Source organism: Electrophorus electricus, chromosome 12 (assembly GCF_013358815.1).
Source record: "Electrophorus electricus isolate fEleEle1 chromosome 12, fEleEle1.pri, whole genome shotgun sequence".
NCBI lineage: Eukaryota > Metazoa > Chordata > Actinopteri > Gymnotiformes > Gymnotidae > Electrophorus > Electrophorus electricus.
Genome location: NC_049546.1, coordinates 11558496 through 11585387, shown reverse-complemented (window position 1 = coordinate 11585387; position 26892 = coordinate 11558496). Strand labels below are relative to the sequence as shown.

At 41.1% G+C, this 26892-nt stretch overlaps 1 protein-coding gene across 1 annotated transcript in view; it reads left to right on the top strand.

Moving 5' to 3' along the window:
* Positions 1–26892, top strand: part of il1rapl2 (interleukin 1 receptor accessory protein-like 2) — a 211576-nt gene that overhangs the window by 99442 nt on the left and 85242 nt on the right. Inside the window, exon 3 of the mRNA XM_035531916.1 lies at positions 22595–22868. Within this exon, the coding sequence (XP_035387809.1) occupies positions 22595–22868 (274 nt within the window). The remainder of the gene's footprint in view (positions 1–22594; positions 22869–26892) is intronic.

Genomic DNA, 26892 nt, shown 5'->3' with positions numbered 1-26892 from the left:
TAGTAAAATGTAAAATGGTAAAGCATTCCTAATGCCATTGCCATAATATGAGCAAAAGATTAGTGTAAAAACATAAGTACGTTAGCCAACACTAGTTCTAACATTAGCCATTAATAATTTTTATATAAATTTGGTAGTGCACATTGGAAATTTGCAAATGTGGGATCATGTACAGTTGCTGTATAATGGTGGTATAGTATCTTCTCATAATGTGTTATATTTCTGTTGTTTTATATTGCACATGATCACCAAAGCCAATGTGGGAATGCTGTATGCAAAAGTAGAGGTTGCATGACACATTAAAACCAAACTAGTACAATTAGCAAATTCCTGAAATGGTGCATTCGTTGCCACATAAATCAGGAAATACATGACAAAACTGCAATTGGTGGGGCAGATTTTATCTCATTGAGAGATGATTTTGTGTCACTGACAGAATGGTTGTACTGCTGAACAGCTTCTGCCTATCACTCACGAATGACACAGAATGAAAATACTTATATTTCAGTTATTCATAAATCATAGTTAGAAATTTTGCACAATGCTGTAATGCATTATAATTGTGAGGTATGTAAAGAGTTAACCTTTTAACACTGATCTATAGATTGTCTCACAACCTCATTAATAACAAATTATAACTAAGGGTGCATAATGCATTATGTGCTTAGTATTCTCAACAAGCCCCAGTGGTTGTGAGATGAGCAGTGAGGTCTGGATTCGGCACGGCATCATCATGGTACTGAGCCCGTGTCATTGCCTGGAAAACAAGCCATGCAACTCACCTCCACACTTCTCTGCACATTCCCTTTGCCCAAATTCAAGGCCCGATTGCCTTGCTGGGGCTTCGCTTGCCCATTACTGTTGCCCTTAAACTGAGACTTCACACAAATAATAACAAGCTAGAGCCACGTGGATGCATGCACAACTGCCATCGTTCACATGTCCACTTGCACTTGTTCACTCGTTCATACGCTGGCAGATTACAACGCTGTAAGTGTGGACCAAGGTTTAGCCTGCTGATGGTTGTCTTAAAAAAAGGGGCTACTGTAGTTAGGTTGATACAGTGATGACACAGCCAAAGAAAGGAAACATGTTACTAAGCTGGGACAGTCTAGGACAATGATGCATACCTTTGAAAACAGTTAAATAATATGTACATCATAAATGGCTCTGTTAAACAAACAAACTGCCCCATTATAAACATTTATTCTTTATGTGTATAAACCTAAAGCTGCACTAAAACACTAACTCAAACCTGTATCTAGCTCCTTGACTCAGTATAGTTTTTATAGTTGTTGTATTGCACACTGTACATTGTGCATTGTTTCTCAGTCACAGGGCAAACAATGGAAATTCTGGTGATTCTGTAATGTTGAGGAGCCAGAGGTAATTGGATCCGAGTGTGACTACAGTTTGTTGGGAATTTTCCAAGATGCATCCCCACTACAGCCAACAATCTCTATGAAACCAGAAGGCAACATGCATAAGTGTGTGATGTGCTCCTGTGCAGAACAGTGTGAGGGCTTGTAAGGTGGAGTCCCTGACAAATTAATTATTTCAGAATTTCCCAATCGATTCCATATGGGCCCCTACCAGTCCACTTGTTTGGTTTGCTCCAACTTCCCAGTGTACCTAAGTCTGAGCAGCTTCTACAGCCCATGTCTACCTGGTCTAGGTGTGTTGCCATTTGGATAGCTGAGTAAAATATAGACCAGCAGGTGTCCCTGAAGACTGAAATTAAAATCAGTGGTGTTGTAAGTAATTAACAAAAAAAGCTCACAGTGACAGTTCATTACTGGCTTTCAAAGACAACAGTAACTGACATATACTTTCTATTAATTAGCTGTTTAATTCTGGGGCAGGGGATATTTTCATTTGCAGATGTACATTTTAAACCTGCACTTGAGTAGGTTTAATATGAACTTTTTTCAAATTTGAAGCCTGAATGAAAACTGGCACACACTGATGATTGTACATGATTTAATGAGGTACTATATAGACTAAAAGTACATCTTGTTATATCACTGAAGTAACCCGAGCAAATATAATTTGATTAAACAAACAGAATATGAAGTAATCTTTGATAAAAACAAACATGTAGGCCAAGCAGACACTCCTGGCCATTTAAGGGTTTTTTGTGGAATAGTTTGATCATGGGTTAGTGCGTCCACCAGTCTTGGAGCCTTAGCAAAATTGCAAGCTTTTGTATACTGATGTGCTATTGTGAGCAAATAAAATGACACCCTTGCAGTTTTCCTCAAGTGTAAACTAGCACACATCATTGAAAACAAGGATGGAGCAGGTGAGATGAAAGGTGTTTTGTCAGAGCTGGACCAATATGCAGCAACAGTAGTTCCCTTCTTTACATTGGAATAAAAATGAGAGAGAGAAAACTCAGCTTGGGAAAAGTCAGCTTTTATCTAGTATTAGAGCAGTTCGGTGGTAATATGAGTGAAATTCACATATGCCCACATAGAAATTCAATGACCCATATGGTGTGGTATAGACATTGCCACAGTGCTGCAATTCCTGGCTCACCATCCTCACTTTTAGTTTATCAGCTGCATTTCTGTGGTTACCATGGGTATTTTCTCATTCTGACAACATTATCATCCCACGCGCTGCAGTTTATTTGCTGTTCAGGAATGTTTGTGTATCTTGAAGGGCTGTTGGTTCTGCTTTGCCTTGCTGTTGAGAGCTAAGGAAAGTGTGTGTGCAAGGGAGTGAGAGAGTGAGTGTAAAGTTCACTCACTGTGACTCTTCTCAAGTATGGAAGCCGAGCCATCTGTTGTGGCTTTGAGATACACCTCCAGCTACATGGCAGCTATTACTGCTTCGGTGGCCTGTTTAGGGTCCTAATGATGTTGCAAGTGTGCATCAGACAAAATTTTCTTCACAGGATGAGATTAATTCATTGTGTTGGTAGGAGTCTGACCTCACGCACTTTATACAAGGAGGATCTGTTCAGGCCGGAGAACCGCCCAACACGTTCAATTCTCCTTTCTTGTCCTCCACTTCTTTTTTTTCAGTTGTTTCTAAAAACTAGAGATCATATTATATTTCTGTAAAAGGTAAGAAAAATCACTTTTTGTGATTTCTGAATTAATTTGTGTAAATATGAAAATGGAAGCCATTTAGTGAAACCAAAACACCCCTGAAGGTAACAGTTGTGGACATCATAGAAGAAATAAAGTATATATAATATCATTGCCTCATACAAAATGTGGTTATGGTCCACTGTATATAGCATATCTTAGAATGTCGCTGTAAGCCTAACTAAAGGGTGACAATGAACTTGCAATGTGCGATGAGTAACTCTTGTGCCTAAGCTCCGGCTAAATTTGAAAGACAGTTTTAAAAAAAAAAGTGAGCCTGTATTGGTAAATATTCATGTGAAATCTGGACAGGGGTTGGAATAATGGGACTCTTGGTCTAAGTGACTATTTCTTTTAGTCCAGTAAACACTCTATTTTTAGCAGCTTGCAAACACAGACAGCGCTCCATCTGTCGCATGTATGCTTGGGCCGAAAGTGGTTCAGACTGCTGCTGGTTTGCTGCATGGATGTGGGTCCATGCCATAACCTGACCTGTGCACATATTTGTAATCCAGGGGCTGCTTTATAGAGCTGACATGGTGCTCATAAAGATCTGTCACCCCCCCACCCCCCCTTATTTCTTCCTTTCTCATTTTGTACTTTCCCATAACTGTCAATAAAATATAAAGTTGTGCACATATCTCTTTTTGCAAGCATACTATTTTTAGCAGCTCACAAACACGGCCATTGTGCTGTCTTCTGTGCACAGGCTTGCGCCAAATGTGGTTCACAGTGCTGCTGGTTTGTTGCATGGATATGGGGGTCTACACCATAACCCATCCTGTAAAAATATTTGTGATCTCGGAGCTGCTTTATATGACATCACACTCTTAAAGTCCTCCCCTCCGTTATTATTTTTGCACTTCCCCAGTGCCTCCAACTGTGTACATATCTCTTTTGCATTAATTCATGTGGGTTACATTTTGCACAGAAAGTAAAGGGTCCATTTTTTGTTGGCATTGACAGTTTTCTGATAGGTGATGCACACTTTACGTTTGCCAGGCATGGCCTATGCAAATGTCAGGCTGGCTGTGAACACTGTAACTGTGGCAGTATTATTTCACCAGGCCACTCTGCTCCCTTCCTGACATGGACCCAATATAAATTCAGCTCATTGATTTCTGCTGGGCTCAGAGAACCTGCTGACAAGCACAAAAGGCCAGGCAGAGTGCACACACATGCACCTGCCTGCACACTCATGCACACTTGTGTGTGCCGAGACCTAAATAGATGTATGCACTTGGCGGAAGTAACATATTTGGCTGTGTGTCGGGAAGGAAACCAGTAATGTGGCTGCTTAGCCTGAGCTAAGAGCATGGTAAAGTAGTTCTTTTATTAATCAGTGGAGATTCCCTGCATTTCTCAGTGCCTTAACAGGCTATCATGAATGTACTAAAGGTCACTTGACCCATAGGATGAGCTCTGGCCCGCTTTATTCATTGGGAGGCCTTGTGTCGATTCCACTAATGAGGTTCTGCTGGATAGATAAATAGAAACAGGCATGCATACAGCACTAATGGTAAATGGTCTTAAATGCAGTTATTCCTCTTCACCGATGTGCATATCACATAGCATGTAGTCAAGCTGGAAATCATTGTCTTATTATCCTGCAATCAAAACAAGATTGTGTTCATTACTTTCCTTGCAGTCCTCTTAAGGGAAGATTAGAATGAGATATATGAAGTGGATTTGCATTATACACGGAAGACTTTGCATTTAGTATGTTATTGCTATGGCTAGGAATGAGTGTTAAAATTTTAAATACAATGCACTGCACTGGATTTCAGTTTCAGTTTATACATACATAAGTGTTTTTTTGTCATATACTTTAAATGCTGTATTATAATACAAAATATTCTGAATGGTAATTTACATAGTTACATACTTATAATCACTTAATGTTTTTCATTGTTGCCAGTTGGTCACTGCTATATGGTGATCATCATCAAATATGCCAACATCCGCTCTTTATCTTCTTGTGGTTATCTTCTGCGGTTCAATTAGCTTCTGATTGGCTGATCTGGCTTCAGCGCTGCTATATGAGTTGCTGATGCCATCTGAAGCTCATGTGTGCTAAAAATCTTCCTGGCATCCCCTCTTCCTGGTGGCTGAGAAGAGCTGAGTTACATGGTTGTGGGGATGGGCACTTCAGACTGGCACTGATATGCAGCAGAAGGTCCAAGGTGGCAGCACGGTCTATCCACTATGGGCTCTGGCACCAGGTGTTTAATGAAATGGAGACAAATGTGGTTGAGACCTGTGCTTGACACCTATCTGTCATGCTGCTGAGCTGGTAGCACAGGCTGATTCCACAGTCTCCCCACCTGAGGCCACTGTGTCAGGTGGGTTATTCAGCTGGGTGGGACAATAGGTTCAGAGGTCAAGTACATTTACCCAAGTTGTGGGGTAAGATGAGCAACAAAATGCAACAAATTAAACCAGTTTTCTCCAATAAGAAAATATACAAATGAATCCTTTATTGGTTAGTTTACTGCAGTTAATTTGTTCACAGTTCCTATTTAGGGCATAGTTCTCTGTGTATAGTATCTCTGTGTGTGTGTGTGTGTGTATGTATGTATGTGTGTGTGTATATATATATATATATATATATAAATTCTAATTATTATACTACTAAAGTAACAATGCTTTTTAATGCTTTTTTGTACCAGCAATGTGGTAGACCCCAAATGGCTACGTAGTTTTTATTTTCTTGGATTTGTGAAGGCTCCTCTGATTAGTTTCGAGTGGGATGGGAACGCCAGTATGGATGCATATCTCTCCTTTTTTGCATTTGACTGGTGTCTCTGGCACAAGTTTTGAAGCTCACACACCTGTCGATGAAGGCCACGTATCCACATGAGCAGGCTCCATTTTAAATATTTTTAGGCAAACACCATCTTGCCTTGAGCTGCTTTTGAACTTATTGCTGGCCTGGAAACATGTTTGATCTCCTGGATTAAACCCCACTCTGCCCCATTATAGATGGTTGTTGTTTAAGGCGAAATGTTCATGTTATTTCCTCTGCCGTACATTTTACTGTGGCTACGCACACAAACATGGCATCAGTCAGTTAATTAGCGTAATGTTCCAGGTAGGAGGTATAAGTCCCTCATAGCCCATTCTTCTCTTTCAGCAGTTCAGCATAAGAGAAGTAATGCACTTTGTTATTCACACAGCACTTGCCCAAAACCTCCGTATTAACACCCGCAGTATTTACATCAGTCAAATAGGACACTATCAAACCCTGTAAGACTTAATTCAGCACTGCTGGTGTTAATTCAACCATGTGCTTTTTGCTGCATGACCCAGAACCTCCAGAGTTCTTCCATGTCACTATGGCAATGACAAGTTCATAACACTCCACCCCCACTCTGAAAATGGCCTGTTGGGCTAATAGGCACCTTGCTCGGGAACAAGACTTATGTGGAGCAAGGGGATAAAGCATTGCTCAGACCAAACAACAGCCTGTGGTAAATGCTCGGTGATAAAAAATCGTCTCCACTGCCTCGTCCCAGTAGCGCTCAAATGCTTGCTGCGATCGCGGTTGCAGCTCAGCAGCAAGGGATCCTATTGTCAGACAGCTTGTGCACTTGCTGTTTGCCTGCCCCTGGCCACTTACCTGCCACCAAATCGCTCAGCCTTGGCCACTGTCCATTATGTGGCTCGTGTGAGTTGCAGATTAATCCATGGGTGAGCTCGAGTGTGATGGATGTGGCACAATCCATGCTTCTTTTCCTGTGGGAAAAGAAAGTTATTATTTCTAATTCTTTTCCTAGTGATTGGTCAATTTCCTGTTTTCTGATAATTATAGTTCTTAAATACATTATATATAGATATTATAGCACTAATTTTTAATGTACATAATTATATAATAGATAGATAGATAGATAGATAGATAGATAGATAGATAGATAGATAGATAGATAGATAGATAGATAGATAGATAGATAGATAGATAGATAGAGATATTATAGCACTATTTTCACACCAGAATGAGATGGACTGATCCAATTTTATTTAAATAAGAATAATTGTTATAATTCCAATGAGAAAAGCTGCAAGTGGATGCTTTCAGGTCCAGCATGTTTACAGAATGCCTTAGGGGATGCAGTGGTGACTGAAAAAGTGCTGAGAGATGCAAAATTAATTTAGATGGAAAATCAGAGGATGGATGCCTTCTTCAACAGTTGGCTCCATACCTATGAGTCGAGCTCTCCTGTTTCACTGGGCTGTTCTTTTTAAATTCATTTTTGAAGGTTTTCTTAAAACACTTTCAGATCACTTTCAGCATTCATCACTGACTGAAGTCTTAGATTAGACTTAATTCAAAGAAAAAAATCATAAGGTTTTAAGTTTCAAGTTTATTTGGTTTATTTGTTATGTACATAGTCATACACGGTATAACTCAGTGAAATGGTTTGAGTGCTCTGTCCAAACTGAGGGAAAAAAAACAGGAAGGAAATATCTATCTATCTATCTATCTATCTATCTATCTATCTATCTATCTATCTATCTATCTATCTATCTATCTATCTATCTATCTATCTATCTATCTATCTATATATAAATATAAAACAATGTATGTACAATATATGTATATATACACAATGTACAATTTATATATGGATATATGTGTATGAACAAAATGTACAATTCCAGCTTACAAATTTACAGATTTACAGTCACATGGTGGTGGTGCCCTGCAAGATGTGAACTTCAAGGTACCTGAAACTGTCTACTCTCTCCACCGTGGTTCCATTGATCCTCACAGGTTCGTAGTGCCGCTCCTGCTTCTTGCTGCAGTCCACAATCAGCTCCTTTGTCTTGCTGACGTTTAGGAGGAGATTATTTCCCGGGCACCAGTTTTCCAGTTGTTTAATCTCCTCCAGGTAGGCCCTCTCATCGTTGTCCGAGATCAGGCCCATGACGACGGTATCGTCAGCAAACTTGACAATGATGGTGGAGCTGGAAGTGGCTGCGCAATTGTAGGTGTACAGTGAGTAGAGCAAGGGGCTTAGGACACAACCCTGAGGAGCTCCAGTGCTGAAGGTGAGGGTGGATGAGACACAGTTGCCCACCTGTACTGATTGTGGTCTGTCTGTTAGGAAGTTGGAGATCCAGTCGCACAGGGATGTATGCAGTCCTACATCCTCCAACTTAGTAGTGAGTAGGGAGGGGATGATGGTGTTAAATGCTGAGCTGTAGTCGACAAACAGCATTTTAACATAATTACCCCTCCCTTCGGCCAGGTGGGTCAGTGTGGTGTGGAGCAGATGTGCAATTGCGTCATCTTTGGAGCGGTTGTGGCGGTATGCAAACTGCAGTGGGTCCATGGAGGCTGGCAGTGAAGAAGTGATGAAGTCTCTGACTAGCTTTTCAAAGCACTTCATCACGACTGATGTGAGGGCAACAGGACGGTAGTCATTGAGGCCGGAGGGTTGAGGTTTCTTTGGGACGGGGACGATGGTGGATCGCTTGAAGCTGAATGGGACGGTACCGAGCATCAGGGAGAGTTTGAAGATGTCGGTGAATACTGGGGCTAGCTGGTCTGCGCAGGCTTTGAGGACTCTCCCGCAGATACCGTTTGGTCCTGCCGCCTTCCTGTTATTCACCCTTTTAAACACTCTCCTCACGTCACTCTCCGTGATGATGAGAGGGCGCTGTTCGATGGTGGGCTCTGCGCATGCGCCGTTGGCTGCACCGATCGCACCATTAGCGTTGTTAGCATTAGCGCTACTAGAAGTAGCCTCGAAGCGAGCGAAAAATGTGTCTAGCTCGTTCGCCAGAGACTCATCCGCACTCGTCAGTCTGGAGAGTGGGCGTTTGTAGTCCGTGATCGTCCGTAGTCCCTGCCACAGGGATCTAGAGCCACTCTGCTGGAACTGTGTCTCTAGTTTCCTCCCGTAGCGCCGCTTCGCCTCCCTCACCGCCCTGCGCACTCCGTATGCCGCAAACTTGTACTCGTCCATGTTCCCGCTGATGATCCCCGCGTTGTAAGCAGCAGTAGGAGAGTTCAGGGCCTCGCGGATAGTTTTGTCCACCCAGGGCTTCTGGTTCTTGATGGTGACTCATGGAATCGTGTCGTCCACCAGTTTCCCAAAAAAAACCCACTGATGCCTCCATTCTGTAACATTCTTTGACACTGCCCATTCTGTAACACTGCCCAATATGCAATAATATATGGATCAATTAGTTGAAAATCCACTTTCAGAGCATCTTAACTTGCTGAACCAAAAGAAGAAAATCAAATTTATTTATTTTGATGGTAGACAATAGAGGCATTAGGGAAGGGCATAATGAAAACCACTAGTAGTCAGTTACTGGAGTGTTCACATGTAACATTCATAGCAAATTACAGATGGAAAAAGTGCTTAACTCCAACCCAGTAAATTTGGATTTACATGACAAATGCCCATAATTCCAGACATATAAATGAGCGTGACAGCCTCATCCAGCAAAATCCTCACTTGAACCTTTTGCAAATGGCTGCTTGGAACAGGTTATGGTTATTCACTGACCTGTTGAGAATTAGTCTTTGGTGTTTCCTATGGCAGAAGGTAGACAAACCTTAATAAAAGGAATCCAGCTCTTGTGGGAGTGTCTTTCATATCATTTTCCAAATCCGAAATCCGTTTGGAGGTAAGAGTATCTGTCGCTTCATTCCATACTTGACAAAACTGCTATGGATCAGCTGACAGGGCCTTTGTGAATGTGAATTCACTCTCTCTCTTTTACTTTTGTAACAAGTAGACATCCTGTGAGCAGGTAAGTAGGTCGAGGAGTCGGTTATGCTAACTAAGCAAAGTTCCAAAGTTGCAAAAAAGGCATTAGGTCTCCCCCATTATGTATATTTTATTACAAGAGACAGGCATAAAGTGTTTGAATAAAGTCAGCCACATTGTACTTTTTTCAACTACTGATGCCTGCCGTTCATTCAGTTTGCTGTTCTAAGTTGGTTTTAAAAGCTTTTCAAGGCTTACTGTATGGTGCTGCATACTATATGTTCCAGTAATGTCTCCTTCCAGTGGGGGGTGGGGGGCAGTGTAAGTTAAGAAATGTATAGGACATTTAAAAAAAAAATTATTTTACTTTTTTTTTTGGCTGATGTAACTGACATTAGGTTTCTCTGTGAAATGTTAGAAAAAATGCCTTGCGTTAAGTGGTATCCAGTATAGAAATAGTCAGCCGCAGGGTTCCCTCAGCAAGGCGAGAGCAGGGCCAGATACTGATCCGCAGTCCCTTCATATTACGGAACGCCGTGCGCTTCCAGGTTGCTGTCTGGAAGCGTGCTGCTGGAGTGTTTCCTGGCACGGTGTGCCTGCAGAAATCACGCTAAAGATGCTTACCTTGAAATACAAAAACAAGTCAGTCAGTGGATGGAAAACATGACACCATCATTTGTTCAGTGTAACAGACAAAGAGGTGAGCATATAAATCATGATTCAGTGCACGGCACACTCGGGAGCAATGTGGTCTCATTTCATGATAGCTATTTTGACTGGCCATGTGTTTGTTTGTTTGTTTGTTGGTTTGTGTTTCTTTTGATTTACAGAGAAGGTAGCAACTAAACTAAAATTTACATGTGGAAAAAGCCCAGTTCCAGCTCATACACTACCTTATCTATTCCCAGTGCTGGTATGAATGCCACCAAAGCTGGACTGATTGTCCCAGCTTCAGTTAAGAAAGCGGGGAGTGCCATGAGACAAGTTAACCATTAAATGGAAACATGTTTGCGTTATGTTATCCATCCTCTGGGACTCTTCCCCCCTCACCTGCTGTGTGGACCGTAGAAATGGAAGGTGGGTAAAGTAGGGGACATATTTATTTGCCTGCCGCACACCAGTTCTGGTGGCCTATTCCCCAGGTCCCCATGCTGTTTCCAGCTCGCGTGCAGCCCACAGACCATTACCGCCTTAGCCCTTCTGCCTGGGCTGCAGTCTCCCAGAGACTGAATGTCAGTCAAGATAGATGTTCTTGTTGGTTTTGCTCCCCCTGAGGGATGGAGGGCAGCCATGTTCCTGCATGGCGCATGTGCGCATGGAGGACGGGCAGTGGCTCAACTCGCAACCCAGTGGAGCTTCACCCAGGAGAGTGCCTCTGCATGGGGGCGACCAGAGTGAAATGCTATGGTGAAACCACAGTGAAAGTTTCCCTTTTAAATTTGGAGCAAGATCCACTCTTATGTTTATTGAAGAGTTTGGAGCAGTTCTGTTCAGAGCACATAACGCCTGATAAACAAAAATGGTCAAACATACATTGTTCCTTGAAAAACATTTGTGCATTTTACTATAATACTTAATGTGGCAGTGAAATCAATGGTCTGAGAGCCATAAGCATGTAAGGTCTGCTTTTATTTCAGAGGTTTTTAGTGTTCTATTTAAGAGTTTAGATGGAACTACAGTATTTTAAAACGCAGAATTTTGGTTGCATACACACACAGCAAAAAGTATAGATGGTCTATAAACAGATATATCCTTTCTTTTTAGGTGTTTCTGGCCTTTTCAAAACCTGACTACACCTGCACTTCTAGGGCAGTCATATTAAATTTTTCAAACCTTACAATGATCAAAGAGCATGTTTAATTTAGTGGTAATCTCATAGGTCAAAATGTATTTAACTTGGCTTGACCTTGATCTCTGAGGTGAACTCTTTAAAACACTCCAGGCTGACTTGGTGACAACAGCCTCCGTAAAATCCTGTTTTACCCACTGCAGCTATCACACTACCCCGATAATGACACACAATGGCCATTATGAACCACTGGGTCTGCGGCAGCATCTTTGGCCTGGGTCTAGAAAGCATATCTTCAGTTTGCATTGAATTATGGGGATTGAAAAATGTCTGTGGCTTTATCTGATAACTGACAAAACCTTTCAGGCAACCAAGCCCTCTCACTGACAAAGGTCAGATGATGGTTCTTTCCTAGTACATGTTGAGCTGGAGGAGAGTATAGGAACAGGATCTTTAATGAGGTGCTTTATCTGAAAATAGACAGACATAACATTTTCAGCTTATTCTTCTCTCTTTAAGTTAAGAGCGTTCGAACTGATGTGAGGCAAATGTGCGACAAAGCAAGTCGACTTGCTGAATTTCCTGCAAACGGCCCCAAATAACCAACACGTGTCTTGTAAAGCATTATCCACAGTTTCAAATAAGAATCCCCTCTAATGACTGTCACATCTATCCAGGTGACCAGGGGGACTGGCACCAAAGAATGAGCCAGCAGCAGTTGTTCCCAGTCGCAGCCGCATTCCACTGGGTACACAGCACAGCGGGACCCCCCACTCCCCCATCCGAGCTGTCAGCACAGAGCAGTGGGCGAGGAGGGCCCAGTCATGGCATGAGGCGTCAGGTTGAGCAGGTTGCCGGTTGAGGGATGGTGTGGACGACCAGCACTGATGAGGAGCCAGAACCTCTCCATCTGTTTCCACTTAGTGAGCTGCCTAGCCGGCAGCTCGTCCTCGCTTTGTCCCTCCCCTCACTCGGCCCGATGCCTACCACTTTTTCTTTATCTTTTTTTTCCCTTTCACCCTCTCACTCTCCTTTGTCCCTGCCTTCCGCTGCTCTTTACGAGAGTCAGCCCCTCGCATCTGCTGGTCAGACGTCACATGCCGACCTCGTCGTGACCCTGCCTGTCCCCATTCTGCATTTCTGCTGCACCTGTCTGTCCTCTCGTTCTTTGTCTTGGCGGTTCACCGCTGCAGCAAGTGTCACGGGCATGACACTTTGTCCTCGAAGCATGGACGGCTGTCTACTTAGCCTTGCGCTGTCGGCTGCGACTTCCTAATTATCACTGGCTGCCATTCACATTCATAACTTTTTCACTTAATTGCATTACAGAATGCTGTAGACTTACTAAAGAAAAATTGGCCAAAACCAATTCAAAAGTTAATTTACAACATTGGGAAAGTAATACACAAGAATGAATCTAAATTAATTGTAATGTATTATTAGTGTTAATTGTGGAATATAGACTATATAGGCCTGTCCATTGTTTATCAATGCAGTTACCTTTTACGATGATAGTAGTAGAGGTAAATGGGGGTCTTGCTTTGATGGTTCTGGATAAATAAGTCTCATTTGAGCCTCTATCCTTTGATATGTAACATAGGATTGATGTATTTAACATTGTTATTTTTAATAATGATCACTCAGTGTGTATTAACTTTTAACATTTTAAAAACATTTTAATAGACAATAAGCAATGAATACATATTTATTAATCTATTTAATAATTTTCATGTATTTGACTGTTTGTGATCAGGGATTGGTCAGAACCCAGAATACTTGTTTTTATCTTTCCGAATTCAGAATTACTTCCTTTGTCTGTTGTTATAATGTACAAGATGTACACCTTCAAATTTTCCCTTAACATTTACAGAATATTCAAATAGTGACGATTCAAATAGGATGTTTTGCATCTAATTTTACTTAAGAGAATGACTGCTAGGTGCCTTCTTGGAGGAGAGAGACTCTCTGAGGCACTGGCTTCCTTCCCATAGCAGCTGTTTGCAGATTCTAAACCTGATGGGACATAACTCCTAGGGAACCAGGTTGTTCATAAACCTGAGAATAGATACCCTCCAAGTCTCTGCATGAACACACTTTGCTCATACTGCAGCAGGCAAAAGAGAGTGCTTAGAGTGAAGGGCGAGATAGATACATTCCTGTCAAATTACTGTTTCTGTTTGATATGTTTTACATATTAAGGCATGCCACTCTAATGCCTGCTGTCTGAAACTTAGCCTCCTGCCTTGCATGTAAACCTCTGGATCAGGGATATCAAAGTGTTCTGCATTGCCCCAGATTACATGTAATCACACGACTCTTTTGTGCACTTTGCAAACCAAACTTTGATTCATCTTAAGCTAAGCTAATGAAGCACATTGTATCCATGGTCCTATGGTAGAAGGGTCGCAGAAAGGTGAATAAGCTTATGAGGGTTGTAGTTTAAACCAAATGAGTGATCTCCTCAGCTGTGAGCCAAGCAATACAGCCACCAGCACACTACCTCACTGCATCTCTAGAAAATGCGCTGTTTGTACACTTAATCATGTTTTGGAAATTTATGAGTAAGAAATTCACCTTTCACTACATTATGGTAGTGCAGTACTTTTCAATGGAAACAAGTTTTTCTCTATACTTGCTCATTCTGCTTTTTGTTTAAAGATTTGAAACTATATAATCAAGGTTGGTTGGTCAACAGCAAAAGCTGTCGGAGGCAATTTGGCCGGGAAGTGTTGGCCGTAGCAGTGGTCGAGCCGGTGGAGCAAAGTCAGATTGCCCTTGAACTACGATGGCTGGCTGCATATGAAAGAGCTCTTTCCATGCCTCTTTTCTCTGGCACTGATGCTGCCGGCAACTGCACAAGCAAGTCAAGTCTCCAGAGAAACACCATGCTAATGAGGAGAGTGACGGCTCACTGCCACAGATCTCTGCATAATGCAGTTAATGGGAGCTGAAGGGCCGGATCAGTGGCCCCCTGTCATGGCTGGATCAAAAACAGCTGTATTTGTCTTCTTTGCCCGCGATATGTCTCCTATCCATCAGCAAATGCCGAATATCCAGCCTAATTTCATTTATCATAATGACAAAATCACTAAAATGTAGTCATAATAGAGAGAAAAAAATAAACAAACATAAACTAATTAATGCTTGTTTAAGGGAAAAGTAAGCAAACGGGGAAATTTAATTGTTTGTTTTTCTTTAATCAGTGCGTGTTATACTAGTGAATGATACTTGCATATCACTTTTAAAGCAAGCTTCTTATGTTTGTATCCCGATTCACATTTTTAACATCCATAACAGGTAGAAAGATACAGCTTTGACTTTGAGCAGAGACCGAAGTCTGTACAGTAACTCAGCAGCTCTGGTTCAGTGCTGTGTGCAGATCATGGTGGCTGGGTCAGCTCGGGGATCCAGCCACCAAATCAGCAGGTAACAAGGTGACACAGCTGCTCTTTGCCAAGTGGTGATCTCAACTCTTAGTCCTTTACCACAGGGACTGAAGTTGTACAGATACAGCCAGTCATGCAAATGACATGAAGCATGCAGCAGATATCACCGCGGCTATAACGTGGGATGTAACCTTGGTTGGCAGTTAAGTCACCTGCAATCGAGTTTAAATGAGTAATGTAGCTTTTTATTTCCTATGTGATATAATTGTATAGACCTATTTTTACTTCTTGTACAATAGTATGATGGATATGTCAGTCAGGTGTTTCATTATCAATAGACCATGCATATTTCCAGACATAGTACCAGACCTTATGAAATGAAAAAGAATTTTAAACTTAAAGGTTCAGCAATTACAAAACTAGCATATTTCATATATCCATCATAAAATTGCTTTCTTAAGTTTATTAACAATATCCAGTGATATCAGGAAGCCTACAGCTGATGTCTTCTTGTTATCCTAGAAAGGTTCTGCTGGTATGAAGCAGCTTTGGTATTGGTCAAGTGAAGAGTCATTATATGAGATACAGGGTTTTCTGTCTGGAGCAAAAAGCTTAATTTGAATGTTCTCTATGTGTAAATTGAGAAGCACTCTGTGTACATTGCTACCTCTGCTTCTCCCCCTTGTTTGGTTGCTTGTCTGAGGCAAATGTGACTCTCAATGTGATTCATGGTCTGGGGAGAAAGGAGCTGTAACCAAGGGGTGGTGGCAGGTCGTCAGTGCCAACATGACATTGCAAATTTGAAGTAGATCATTAAGCACAGTCTCTCACTCTATCTCCATCTCTCTCTCTGTCTCTTTCTCTCCATCTCATTGTCTATCCAGATACATATTTTCACACATACACACAAGTTTAGTCATAGGCCCTGTTTCTCCTTAATGCATTTACTGCACCACTCTGTTTTAAAGGCTGATGGTATCACAGTCACTGCAGTACTCCTTCATTCCTTTCTGATTATTAGAGGTCAATTCTGTTAACAGTATGTGCAAACACTGTGAAAGGTGCCTCAATTGTATTGGACGCTATAATAATGCCTTTTTTTCTTTCATCACCATAACCTAACATAAGCTTTGAAGCTTGATTTGCCTTTTGTATATGGATAACCAAAATAGAATGGCAGGACAAAGAACTGGAGTCTCTTTCGGGCCTACATTTTTGGAATAAGAGCCTACATTTCTTGGAAAAATGTTGCACAGCTTGGTGTGGAACAAAATGTAAATCTATTTCTGTCATCAGAAATCAGCCCCAGGCAATTACTGTCCTTTGTGTGCATTTTACTACTACAGCTCTGTGAGTTAGGTTGAGCTTTCAGACATGGAGACATTTATCAGTTGTCTTCTCAGGTGATTTAGGTGTTTATCTCCTTATATCCCTGTTCATTCTTCTCCCTGCTGTATTTCTCCTAGGCTCCTCCTTGCCTTTCTGGCCTGTCTCCCCTTTTCACATTTCTTTTTTCACTGTAATTATACCAGCTCACATGTACATTGCATGGTCTTGCCCTCTGGTGCACAAAGTGACCTGTTTATCCCCATTTCACTTCTCTATAAAGAGCAGAACATTTACACTCCATTCATAATGTACCACACATTTTCCAAAAGTAAAACCTAAAAAACTACTAAGAAAATATCAAGCTTGTCTGCTTACCTTATTGTTGCCTGTTCCATTATTATTATTATTATTATTATTATTATTATTATTATTATTATTATTAAACTCATAATTACCAAGACCGTGATCTGATTTTTGCTCTAGTGTCGCAGAACACTCCCCTTCCATCAGTCACGTGTTATGGCCCGCCGCGTGCAGTGGGAGTTCTTCGTTGACTGTGTCTCATTTGTAATCATGCCTATGTTTAGCACACACCTGCATCGGTTTAGTCTTGTCATGTTTGTATGTATTTCAACCCTTCACAGTGTGTGCATTATTGTCGGTCATTGATCATATTCGTGTTCACGTTGTTCTTGTTCGCCGTTTGTGTGTTCATGTTCACAGTTTGTGTTATACATGAGTGCTGCTGTCTGTATCGTATGTTAATAAATGTTTATCTCTACCGAGCGACTCTGTACGTCCTGCTCCTTGCCCAGCGGCACTCGGACCATTACATCTAGACCTTTCATAGAACTCTCAGATTAAAAGCTCCTGGAACAAGTAGTGACGGGAGTGTTATTCAAGCGGAAACGGAGACTGAATTGCTTATGATTTTCCAACTACGACCACAACCCTGATCAGTTCTAAACACTTCAATTACTGTAGCCCGTTTTTGTCAAGATAGGGTGGCCTTGCTAATACATTACATGAAAGGCATATCACACAGTACTTTGTTTTGTCAAAACAATCATTTGATTGTACCATTTAGATAAGTTTAATTTGCATGTATAGAGCCTTACATTTTGTTTCTGTTTGGTTTAATACTAAAAAGGGATCAAAGGAGCACCACAAAACATGGTATAAGTAGCATATGTATAAATAGCATAATAGTGAACATCTTGATCAATGTCAAGTATTGTTCTTATTTTAAAAATTAACATGACAATTGAAAATGAAAAAAGGAGAATAAACGATTCTACATCGTTTTATAATCAGAATAAAGCAAAAACAACAAAAGAAAATACTAGCAAACAACCTTATTTTAGAAGTGCACCAGTCTCTAGGTTTAGATCTAGTCATAGAACCATGAAATCCGAAGCCAAAGTGTTCTGGTTTTGGCTTTTTTTGTTTGTTTCTTTGTTTGTTTGTTTGTTTTGTTTTTGAGAGCAATTTACATGAAACTGCAAATCAGAAGTTACACCTGTGTAGTATAACACTTCTAGCTGTAATGGATCAATAAAAGACTGAAGGGAAATCTTACAATATACATTCTCAGGCAGTAGTGTACCTTTAGACACTTAAACTCAAGCACAGTGACTGAAATGAATAAAGCAATATTCTTTCTAAAGTGAAATTTGACAGGCCACTGCACAAGACTGTAATATACACTGCACAACTGTTACCTAAAGGACTGACAAGGCTGAAATCTCACATTAGTCATGCAAACACCCCTCCCTAACCTCATGGCTGCTGGACTGGCCTCTGTCCTGTTTCTGTTCTGCTGTATCTGCACCTGCTTCACATCACCTGAATTCTGATCATCTGATCTACATTCCTGCCAGTTTGCATTATAAATAGCCTAGAAAGTTCCAATGGCATTTGTGCTGCTTTGTGTTAGCATTATTTAGCTAATACTATTCATCTTCACACTTTATTCTGTTGTTTGCCTCATGGACTTGTGTCTAAATCACCGGGAATGTCATTCATGACATTGAGTGGCCACTTGATTCAGACTTTGCAAAGATGTGAGGTTATGATTTAAATGTGCCTCTATATTAAATTATATAAAAACTTTAAAAAGTTATATATACATATAGAATAGAATAAAATACACACACACACACACACACACACACACACACACACACTCAACAGAATGTTAACCATTCAGCAAAGTTTTTACATTTAACTAGTTTATATTATTTTGTTTGCTTATTTGTGTACTTTTTTGTTTGCTTGTTTTTTTACTTTGACATCCCTTGACGTAAACGTCCTTCTGCATCAAAATCATGATTTATGATACATGGCTTTGCCTAATTCAGATGTTACATACTTCAAAACAAAACCAGTCTTATAACCCTATCAAATCTGCCATGCAGAGTATTTATGTTGCTGACATGGTGAATAAATTCAAATCTGGTTTGTGGTATTTCAGGGTAGTTGTGGTCAAGTCTATTTATATAAAACACCTTACAAGTTGCGCCCTGATAAACTGCCGCGTGAGCTCAGTCTCAAGAAGGGGCCAAAACCTTTGGTGCATTTCCATATTTATCCCTCTCTGATAAGATTTTTTGTCTGCAGCTGAGTGTAACTCATTTCAAGGGACATATTGATATGGCTGCTCCACTCTCTCTCTCTGCTCACCTCTCCATTGGCTAAGCTTCTTTTATACGTGTGTAAAGATGCATGTCCATTGTAAGATATTCGTTCACATTTCTTGAGAAATAATAAACAAGCTATCAAATGCAAGTCAGGACCAAAACTGCACATCAGCACAATATATAGGTATGCTATAGCTCTGACATTGACTTTTTTAGATCTCTCTGCTGTCATGGCTGAAATTGCTATACTACTTCATGATGGACTTGGCTATGGTGTGCCAAGCAGGTCAAGCTATTATTATTGCGACAGGCACCAGGTTCTCCAGTGGATTTTGTTAGCATGTAGAGCTTAGAGGCAACAGGGCACTGCAGTATATGGGAGTCGACAAGCTCTGAGCTATTGAAGAAAGATGATAAGGAAGGGGAAGAATGAGGGATGTAAGTGTGCTGCTCGTTGTTGTCTTCAGCATGAGAACACATCTTTTACAGCATCAGAGTGAACGCAGACCGATCATAGCCGGTCAACTCTCCAAGTCTGGCTCCAGATCTTCTGGTCCTGTGGCTATTAATTCCTAAAGACACCCCAGGCTTTGTGTAGTGCAGATGACACAGCAATTATTTTGATATTCTAAACTGGAATCTTAGCTGAAAACTGTGCCATGTAAAAAGTTCCCTGTTGCCCTTTATGGCATTATGGTTATATTTCCTTTGAGACGCATTGCTTCGCCTGCTCTTTTCAGACAGTTCCCTTTTACGTAGGTTTGTCTGACCTCAGGCCTCGGAATTAGGCCACATGCATATGCAAACGTCTAGGAAGGTGCAGAAAAAAACAGGGTCGTCTTATCTCTCTGGAATGATATCCATCCAGGCCAGTGGCGCTGCCACTAACACATCTTATTCCCAAACTGTCACCGAGGTGCGCCCAGTAATCAGAAAGCAGATCATTCAGTAAAAGTACGCTCGCCATGCTGTAACTCGGGGCGATGCATGGCGACCTAGGTGCTTCCTCCTTATGTAATGTGTAACCTGTGCACTGTGCCTCTGTGTGAGACACATCACATTAAAGCAATGGACCAAAATAACACCACTTTGTTCTTGGTGCCTTGTGTTTCTATCTTGTTCACATGCAAGTGGGTGTGTGAGGTCTTCAAATTACCTTTGGCATCTGACCTCATCCTTTCTTGCCACGCATGATGGATAGGACTTTCTCCACACTATCTTTCTTCCAGGCCCTATATCCGGGATTAATTTCAGGATGCCACAACAAAAATTGATCAAGCCAGACATATAAAAAAAAATCTATATAGAAAATTTGTGGTTGTGTCACTGTTCATTGTAAATAATAGCCTGAAGGTTTTGAATGTGAAAATATTAAGTAGTACTAGGGAGTGAATTATTAAATTGCATTTGCTTTATTGTGGCTAATGCTGATTATGGTGTTGATGAGTTTAATGTTTAAAATATGCCTCATCCAAATAAAATTTCCATATGTGTGCAATGTCTACAACTTTCACTTTGGGGGTTTTGCACTTGACTTATGTTTCCTAACAGGAGTAAGAGCTCGCTACTCACACAGGGACACACATACACAAGCACATAGTCAACAGTGAACTCCCACTGCATGTGGATGGCTGTACCATGTGATCAGTGGGAAGAGGAACATACTGGACGGGAAGCTCCTCCACAGGACCGAAAGCACTGCGGCAATCGTCAAAGACAGCAGCCTCGGCGGGACCCAGTTGGGACAGACGACATAACGCACCCTCCTGTACAGGAAGTGTGCTTGTGGACCGACACAAAAGGCGCACTGACAAAGCACCTGCTGGAAGGGCAGACACTGTAGGGAGGACAGAGGGGCACATTCCTAGCCCTGCAGGACATACGGAGGGGCACATCTGTCCTGGGTCTAGACGTGCTGAGACGGACTACAGCCCACACATCACCAGCCGCCCAGGGAGAGCCAATCATGGAGGCAAAGTCCTTGAGGCAGTCCTGTTCCTGGGCATTGGGTGGACCCACCTAGTACTCATAGCTTCCTTCTGGAAAAGAGAGAGAAGAGATGATAGAAGCATTAACTAGAGACTTAGCCACCCCACTAGACCACCCAAAAAATGGTTCCAGAGGAGCCAATCGGTTCCCGTGGTTCGTCACTTTGGCTGGAGTGGGCTGTGTCTTCCTACTCCTCTTCCCCTGGTGTGGCCGCAAGCACTGGTCGAGATCCTCTCACCAACATCCAGGGCTACACGCAGCAGCTTGGGATGTCAGCGTCATAGGAGTGCAAACATGAGCACTAATGCTAACATAAACATCAAACGTACATTAACACGAAAAATGACTGACACCCACTCCACAAGGACACAAAGATTTAAATACATACATATGAAACCAAGGGGCAGGTGTACTGGATTACAGTAACAAGGGAGGCATGGTTGCAGATAAGGTACAAGTCACAATGAACACAGTCAACAGTGAACTGCCACTGTATGTGGCCGGCCGTACCATGTGACCAGTGGGAAAGGGAGTGTACCGTGACACTGACTCATATTCCTTTCTCTTTTTTACCCTATTGTGTGCTATTATCTGTCAAAAACTGCATTTATCTTAGTATATTACCACAGAGCAGGAAGGATGAAGACGTCCTGTGGTATCTTCACACACCTGTGCAATCTTTAATCCTAGAGAACCAAGCTGGTGTAAATTGCACGACTGGGTCTAAAGCACCCAGCAAGCCTTCTTCAAACGATGTAAATTAAAGCCCGACTGTTGAATGCATAAGGACGTGATAGCGGTAATGGGCAACCTGGGATAGCGGCAACCCTGATGCAAACCCCGAAGACTGAATTTGCATCAAGCCTGAAGTCTAGGGTCTAGAATTTCAATCCATTATGCACTTCACCTTGTTGAAAGCTTTCCAATAGTCTCTTTATTTTAAACAGACGGAGGTGTCAGACAAAAATCTAAATTTTATACGAATATTTTATTTCAAACACTTCAGTTTGTGTCATGGCTTTCTACCTACTTTACAGGTTCTAGTGTCTTAAATCCTAAAGTACTACTTTATGTACACCTAATGGAGTACATAGAAATATGTACCATTGTCTATTGCGTAGCTTACTAAAAAATGTGAAATGATTGTTCAGGGGTTTTCAGCTTCTGTGTTAAGGCCCACATCATTCATGAAATCAAGTGTTTTCTTGCTCTAGTCCAGCCCATAAAGGACTTGATAATTAGCTGATGAGCTGGATGTGGTGTACTATAAGCAGGGAGCACTTGAAACTGTGCAGGACTGTGGGGTTCCAGGACTGGAGATGAAAACTCCCGCTCTAATTTAACACACATTTCCTGTATCGGTGGTCCTGAGCTCAGAGACTCAGCACTTCCCAGCCTACTCTCTTGGTTGTGATGTAGACTATGAATGATGGATTTGTTACTTTGGAGACATCTCATCCCAGGACCATCTTGCCTCTCTTACTAAATCCTCTTATCTCCCAAGGCAATTACCAAAAATTGCTGCCATTCACATCCCCCATGACGACCATTTTCAAAAATTGTTTAATGCATAATGTGTTATTTATTATGTTTCTCTACTTTTGTGTGCTTATGGATCTCAAAATGGTTTTGCTCTCTTCAACAGTGGACGGTTGTATTGACTGGTCAGTGGACCTGAAGACATACCGTGTTCTGGCAGGAGAACCTCTGAGAGTGAAGTGCGCCCTTTTCTACAGCTACATCCGCACCAACTATAGCATGACTCAGAATGCCAAGCTGCGGCTGATCTGGTACAAGAACAAGGGGGACTCAGAAGAGCCCATTATCTTCTCTGGCCACCGGCTCAGTAAGGAGGGTGACTCCATCTGGTTCCGCTCAGCGGAGATGGAAGACAATGGCTTTTACACTTGTGTGCTCAGGTGAGTTCTTCTTAAACACCCTTGTAACCCATTTACTGGTTACTTCTCTTTACGTTAGTTTTACTTCAAGTCTATCAAAGAGCGAAATTAATCACAAATGCCTTGGTGAATCAAAGTTAGAGTCCAGTTTATTGTCATAGCCATTGCCCCCCTGTGTGTGCCAGAAATTCCCCAGGGTTGCAGTTAAACATTAGAAATGGACGATTAAACACTAACAAACAGTAAAAAGTGGAAACAATGCAATACAATACAATTTACAACTCTTATGGTAATATTAAAGCAACCATTAACCACTACAAACACTGTGGGTAACACCAAGGCAGCATAAGATAGACAAAGACTTCAATAGATAATGGCTACAGCACACAATAATTTAGAAGAAGTATTACAATGCTCAGATGCTTGCTGTTTAAATGTACTATCTATGAGCTTATTATATTGGTTTATTGTTTATTGAGTCATTTTTTATCCATCTGGAAAATGGCATTTGTACAAAGTATAGAGGCATGCTGGCACGAATAATGGTGAGATCCTGTGGTTTTCACTGCAGTGTAACTATAAGGCAAAGTGCCTTTCCTGCATTAAATTAGCCACTTTTTCTTAACCTTTGGTGACTATATCATCAACTTTATTCAAAATATGAAAATGTTAAAGCAAGGGACTAAGATGTTTAAAACCCACATGCTTTAGTTTTTTTGCAATGCTAGGAGAAATGGGTGTAACGAATTTAATCAACTAAAATGTCTTTCACGGGGCTGTATTAGGTAACAAGTGAAAAATCAGATGTTTGAACAGCAATTATTAGCAAAGTGTGTAACAGTTCGTAGCATACTTCAATATTCTAACATATATCCTCTTGGACAGTCTTCCCTGGTCAATAGTAAGGCTTTTTTACAGACTGTTGTAACAGCACTGCAGCATTCCTCCTGTGCTATCTAATTAGGCCCAGGTTCCTGTCATTTCCATCACTGCTCTTATTATCAGTAGTATCCCACTCATTTGGACATGTTCACAGACAGACATGGCACATACTGTCATTGTGTCAGCACATACCACCTGGCTAAGACTATTCAAAAAGCTTCATGCTGGATTTTATGTTGGGTGGGGAGCATCTTAAAATGGGTTACAATAGATGTTCCATGATATAGCTCCAGTATCGTTATTTAGTTAAAAAGGTATAGGTACTGCTAAAGGATGTAAATGTAAATGTACAGGTTCTGAACCCAGTTCTGAACCCCAACTGAACCCCACTAGAATCCTCAATAAAAGTGACGGATGAATGACATTCTCAAAGTCATTACATTACTTATCAATTCCCAAGATCAGCGATGTTCATCAAAACCAGGGTTCTTTGTGTCAGTCCCCTTACTGATTTGAATACAAAAGTACTTTTGGCACAAAGCACAAAATACCATACTATAGCACACAAAAGAATTTCAGCCCTTCAAAACAAGTAAGAAAGGAACAGAGAGAGGCTGGGAGGACACCCAGTGTGTAGTCAAAAGGAATTTCATCTGTCAAAAGCCAAGCTTTTGTGGGGTACAATTGCTGTAAAATAACACTGGCAAAGGCAGCTGTGTCGGAGATGACAAGATGAGCTGGAAAGTAGGGAATCTATTTTCCAAAGTTCAGTCCCATCAGAGGAAGTATATTTGTGTTTCCACCCAAGGGAAATACACACATCTGCCTATAAAACAATCATTGCCCCAAGTCACACTCCATCATGTCTGTAAAACCTAAAGCTTGGTATGCTACAGACAGTAGTGGTAGCCATGCATCGCAAACATGTATGCAACACTTTTTAATAAAGAGGTCTGTCCCTCTCTCATGAAGCTAAACATCACCTTATGCCCACAGGGAATCGCATCAAAGCAAATGCTCAATAAAATACATTCATATTGCATTACACGCACTTCTCTCATCCATAGACTGTGAGAGCGAATGTTGGGTTTGAGTTTTGGCTGTTTCTGTTGCCATTGTGGCAGCACTGACACTTGTTACAACATGGTTGATGGACCCTGCAGTGCTAATGCATGCTAAGTCTTTCTCCCAATACCCATGTTCCACACAGTCTCCAGTGAAGCTGTCCTCCACCAGGCATGATGGAGAGCACATGTTTTACACCACCACAGAAACAATGCAGGCCCATTTAGACTTCATTTTATAACTTTATTTCTATAAAGACATAAGTCTTCCCTCACACTGATAAACTTTCAGAATAAAACTAAAGACTAAAGCAGAAGTAGTCATTTTGTCCTCTGCACTTTGGGAATGGTATATTCTCCCCAAGGCTTATGAAGTAATCAGCACCACCTGTCTTTTCCCCCTTTAAGATAATCCCTCTTGTCTACGGTTGGCTGCCTTATTAACCTCTCTTTATAAACACACTCACGTTTGCGTGTTATTAATCTTAGCATCCAAGATCTTGAAAGGAGCAATGTGATTGGTGGAGGGAGACAATATTTCTGCTGTTGTTGCCAGCAATGTCCAAAGCAGTTAAAGCTGATGTAAGCAATTTTTTTTATCACTTCAGTTAAACTCTGGCTAAATCATCTTTACATGGTGATAGCTATCATTAAAATAGTTGCTCTGAGAAAAAAAATATCTGTCACTGCCCTGGGCTGTGACAATTAAACATTTTAACACAGTCTGCTTTTATTAACCCATCTTTATTAACCAATCTTTCTACATGGAGGTGGTCCTTCCTGATTTTTTGTATTTGGTGGGAACAGCTTTGTAAAAAGTGTTGGACGGAACATATTAGACTGAAGGGAGGGTGTAGACTCTTTCTGTAGACAGGTCTTTTGGAACATAGCAAAGACTGTAACATCAATTTCAACACCTTTAAGCTGTACTAAGCAAGATGAGCTTATATAGAAGATGGAATCCAAAAAGGGTTGTTGAAGCTGACTAAAGTATATTTGTTTCTGTATATTTAAATATATTTACCCTTTTAGTCAGCAAAGTGTCCACAGCTAGACTTAGCAAATTAACCACATTCTGATGTAAGAGAGCATCCACAAGTCACATCACTGGCAATTATATTCTAGCTGCTGAATACCATTTAAAATCTATACCCATAAAAAGTGCATCTCTGGATTTCTCTCCAGAACTTTGGTCAGAACTGTTCAGAACTTAAATGTAAAGGCCCGAGTGCCGCAGAGCAAGGAGCAGGACACACAGACTCCTTCGATGGAGACAAACGTTTATTAGACAGACATGAATAACGAACATAGTGCCACTCACATGGAACAGGCAAGGTGAACATGGGCAATATCAAACACAGCTTAAAAACATAATGTGCACCAAAAACGTGAACATGATCATGATTACAACTAAAGATCAACAAGAATGCACACACTAACAGGGATTTAAATACATGCAAATATAACAACACAAAACCAGGTGCAGATGTATGCTAAACAACAATGCGTGGTTACAAATGAGACTGCATGCGGTGGGCTGACCATGGGAACAGTGGGAAGGGGCATGTTCCGTGACATTAAAAACTTTATTCTTAAGGTAAGAATCAAATTGAATATAGCTGTTATATGACAGAGCTGTACGAGTTCAAAACTCTTTGACCTAAATTAGATTTATCATGAGGACCTGCAGCTGAGGTTACAGCTTTCTAGTTGCATCATGATAATACTGAAAATGCCTTAAGTGAGCAATCCAATTCAATAATGTATATAGCGTAGGTAATGTATTGCATTTATCAATGTAATCCATTCTTAGAAAATCAAACTCTATTGGGACAGTGAAACTGTTTTGGCAACATAACTACATTGCTGTTTCTCTGGCATGAAAGGATAATGATGGTCTCAATCCACATGCTAATATGCCCATAGGGACAATGGATGAAAATTACCTACATGGCTAAACCTGACACATTTATATTAAAGCAATCTAATGAAGTGGTTAATTAATTAAACGGATGAACCTTTAAAATATTCTTAGATACTCATTACACATAATGACAGATTGGTGTTAATACTTTGTGCCACAGAAAATATTCAGAGGT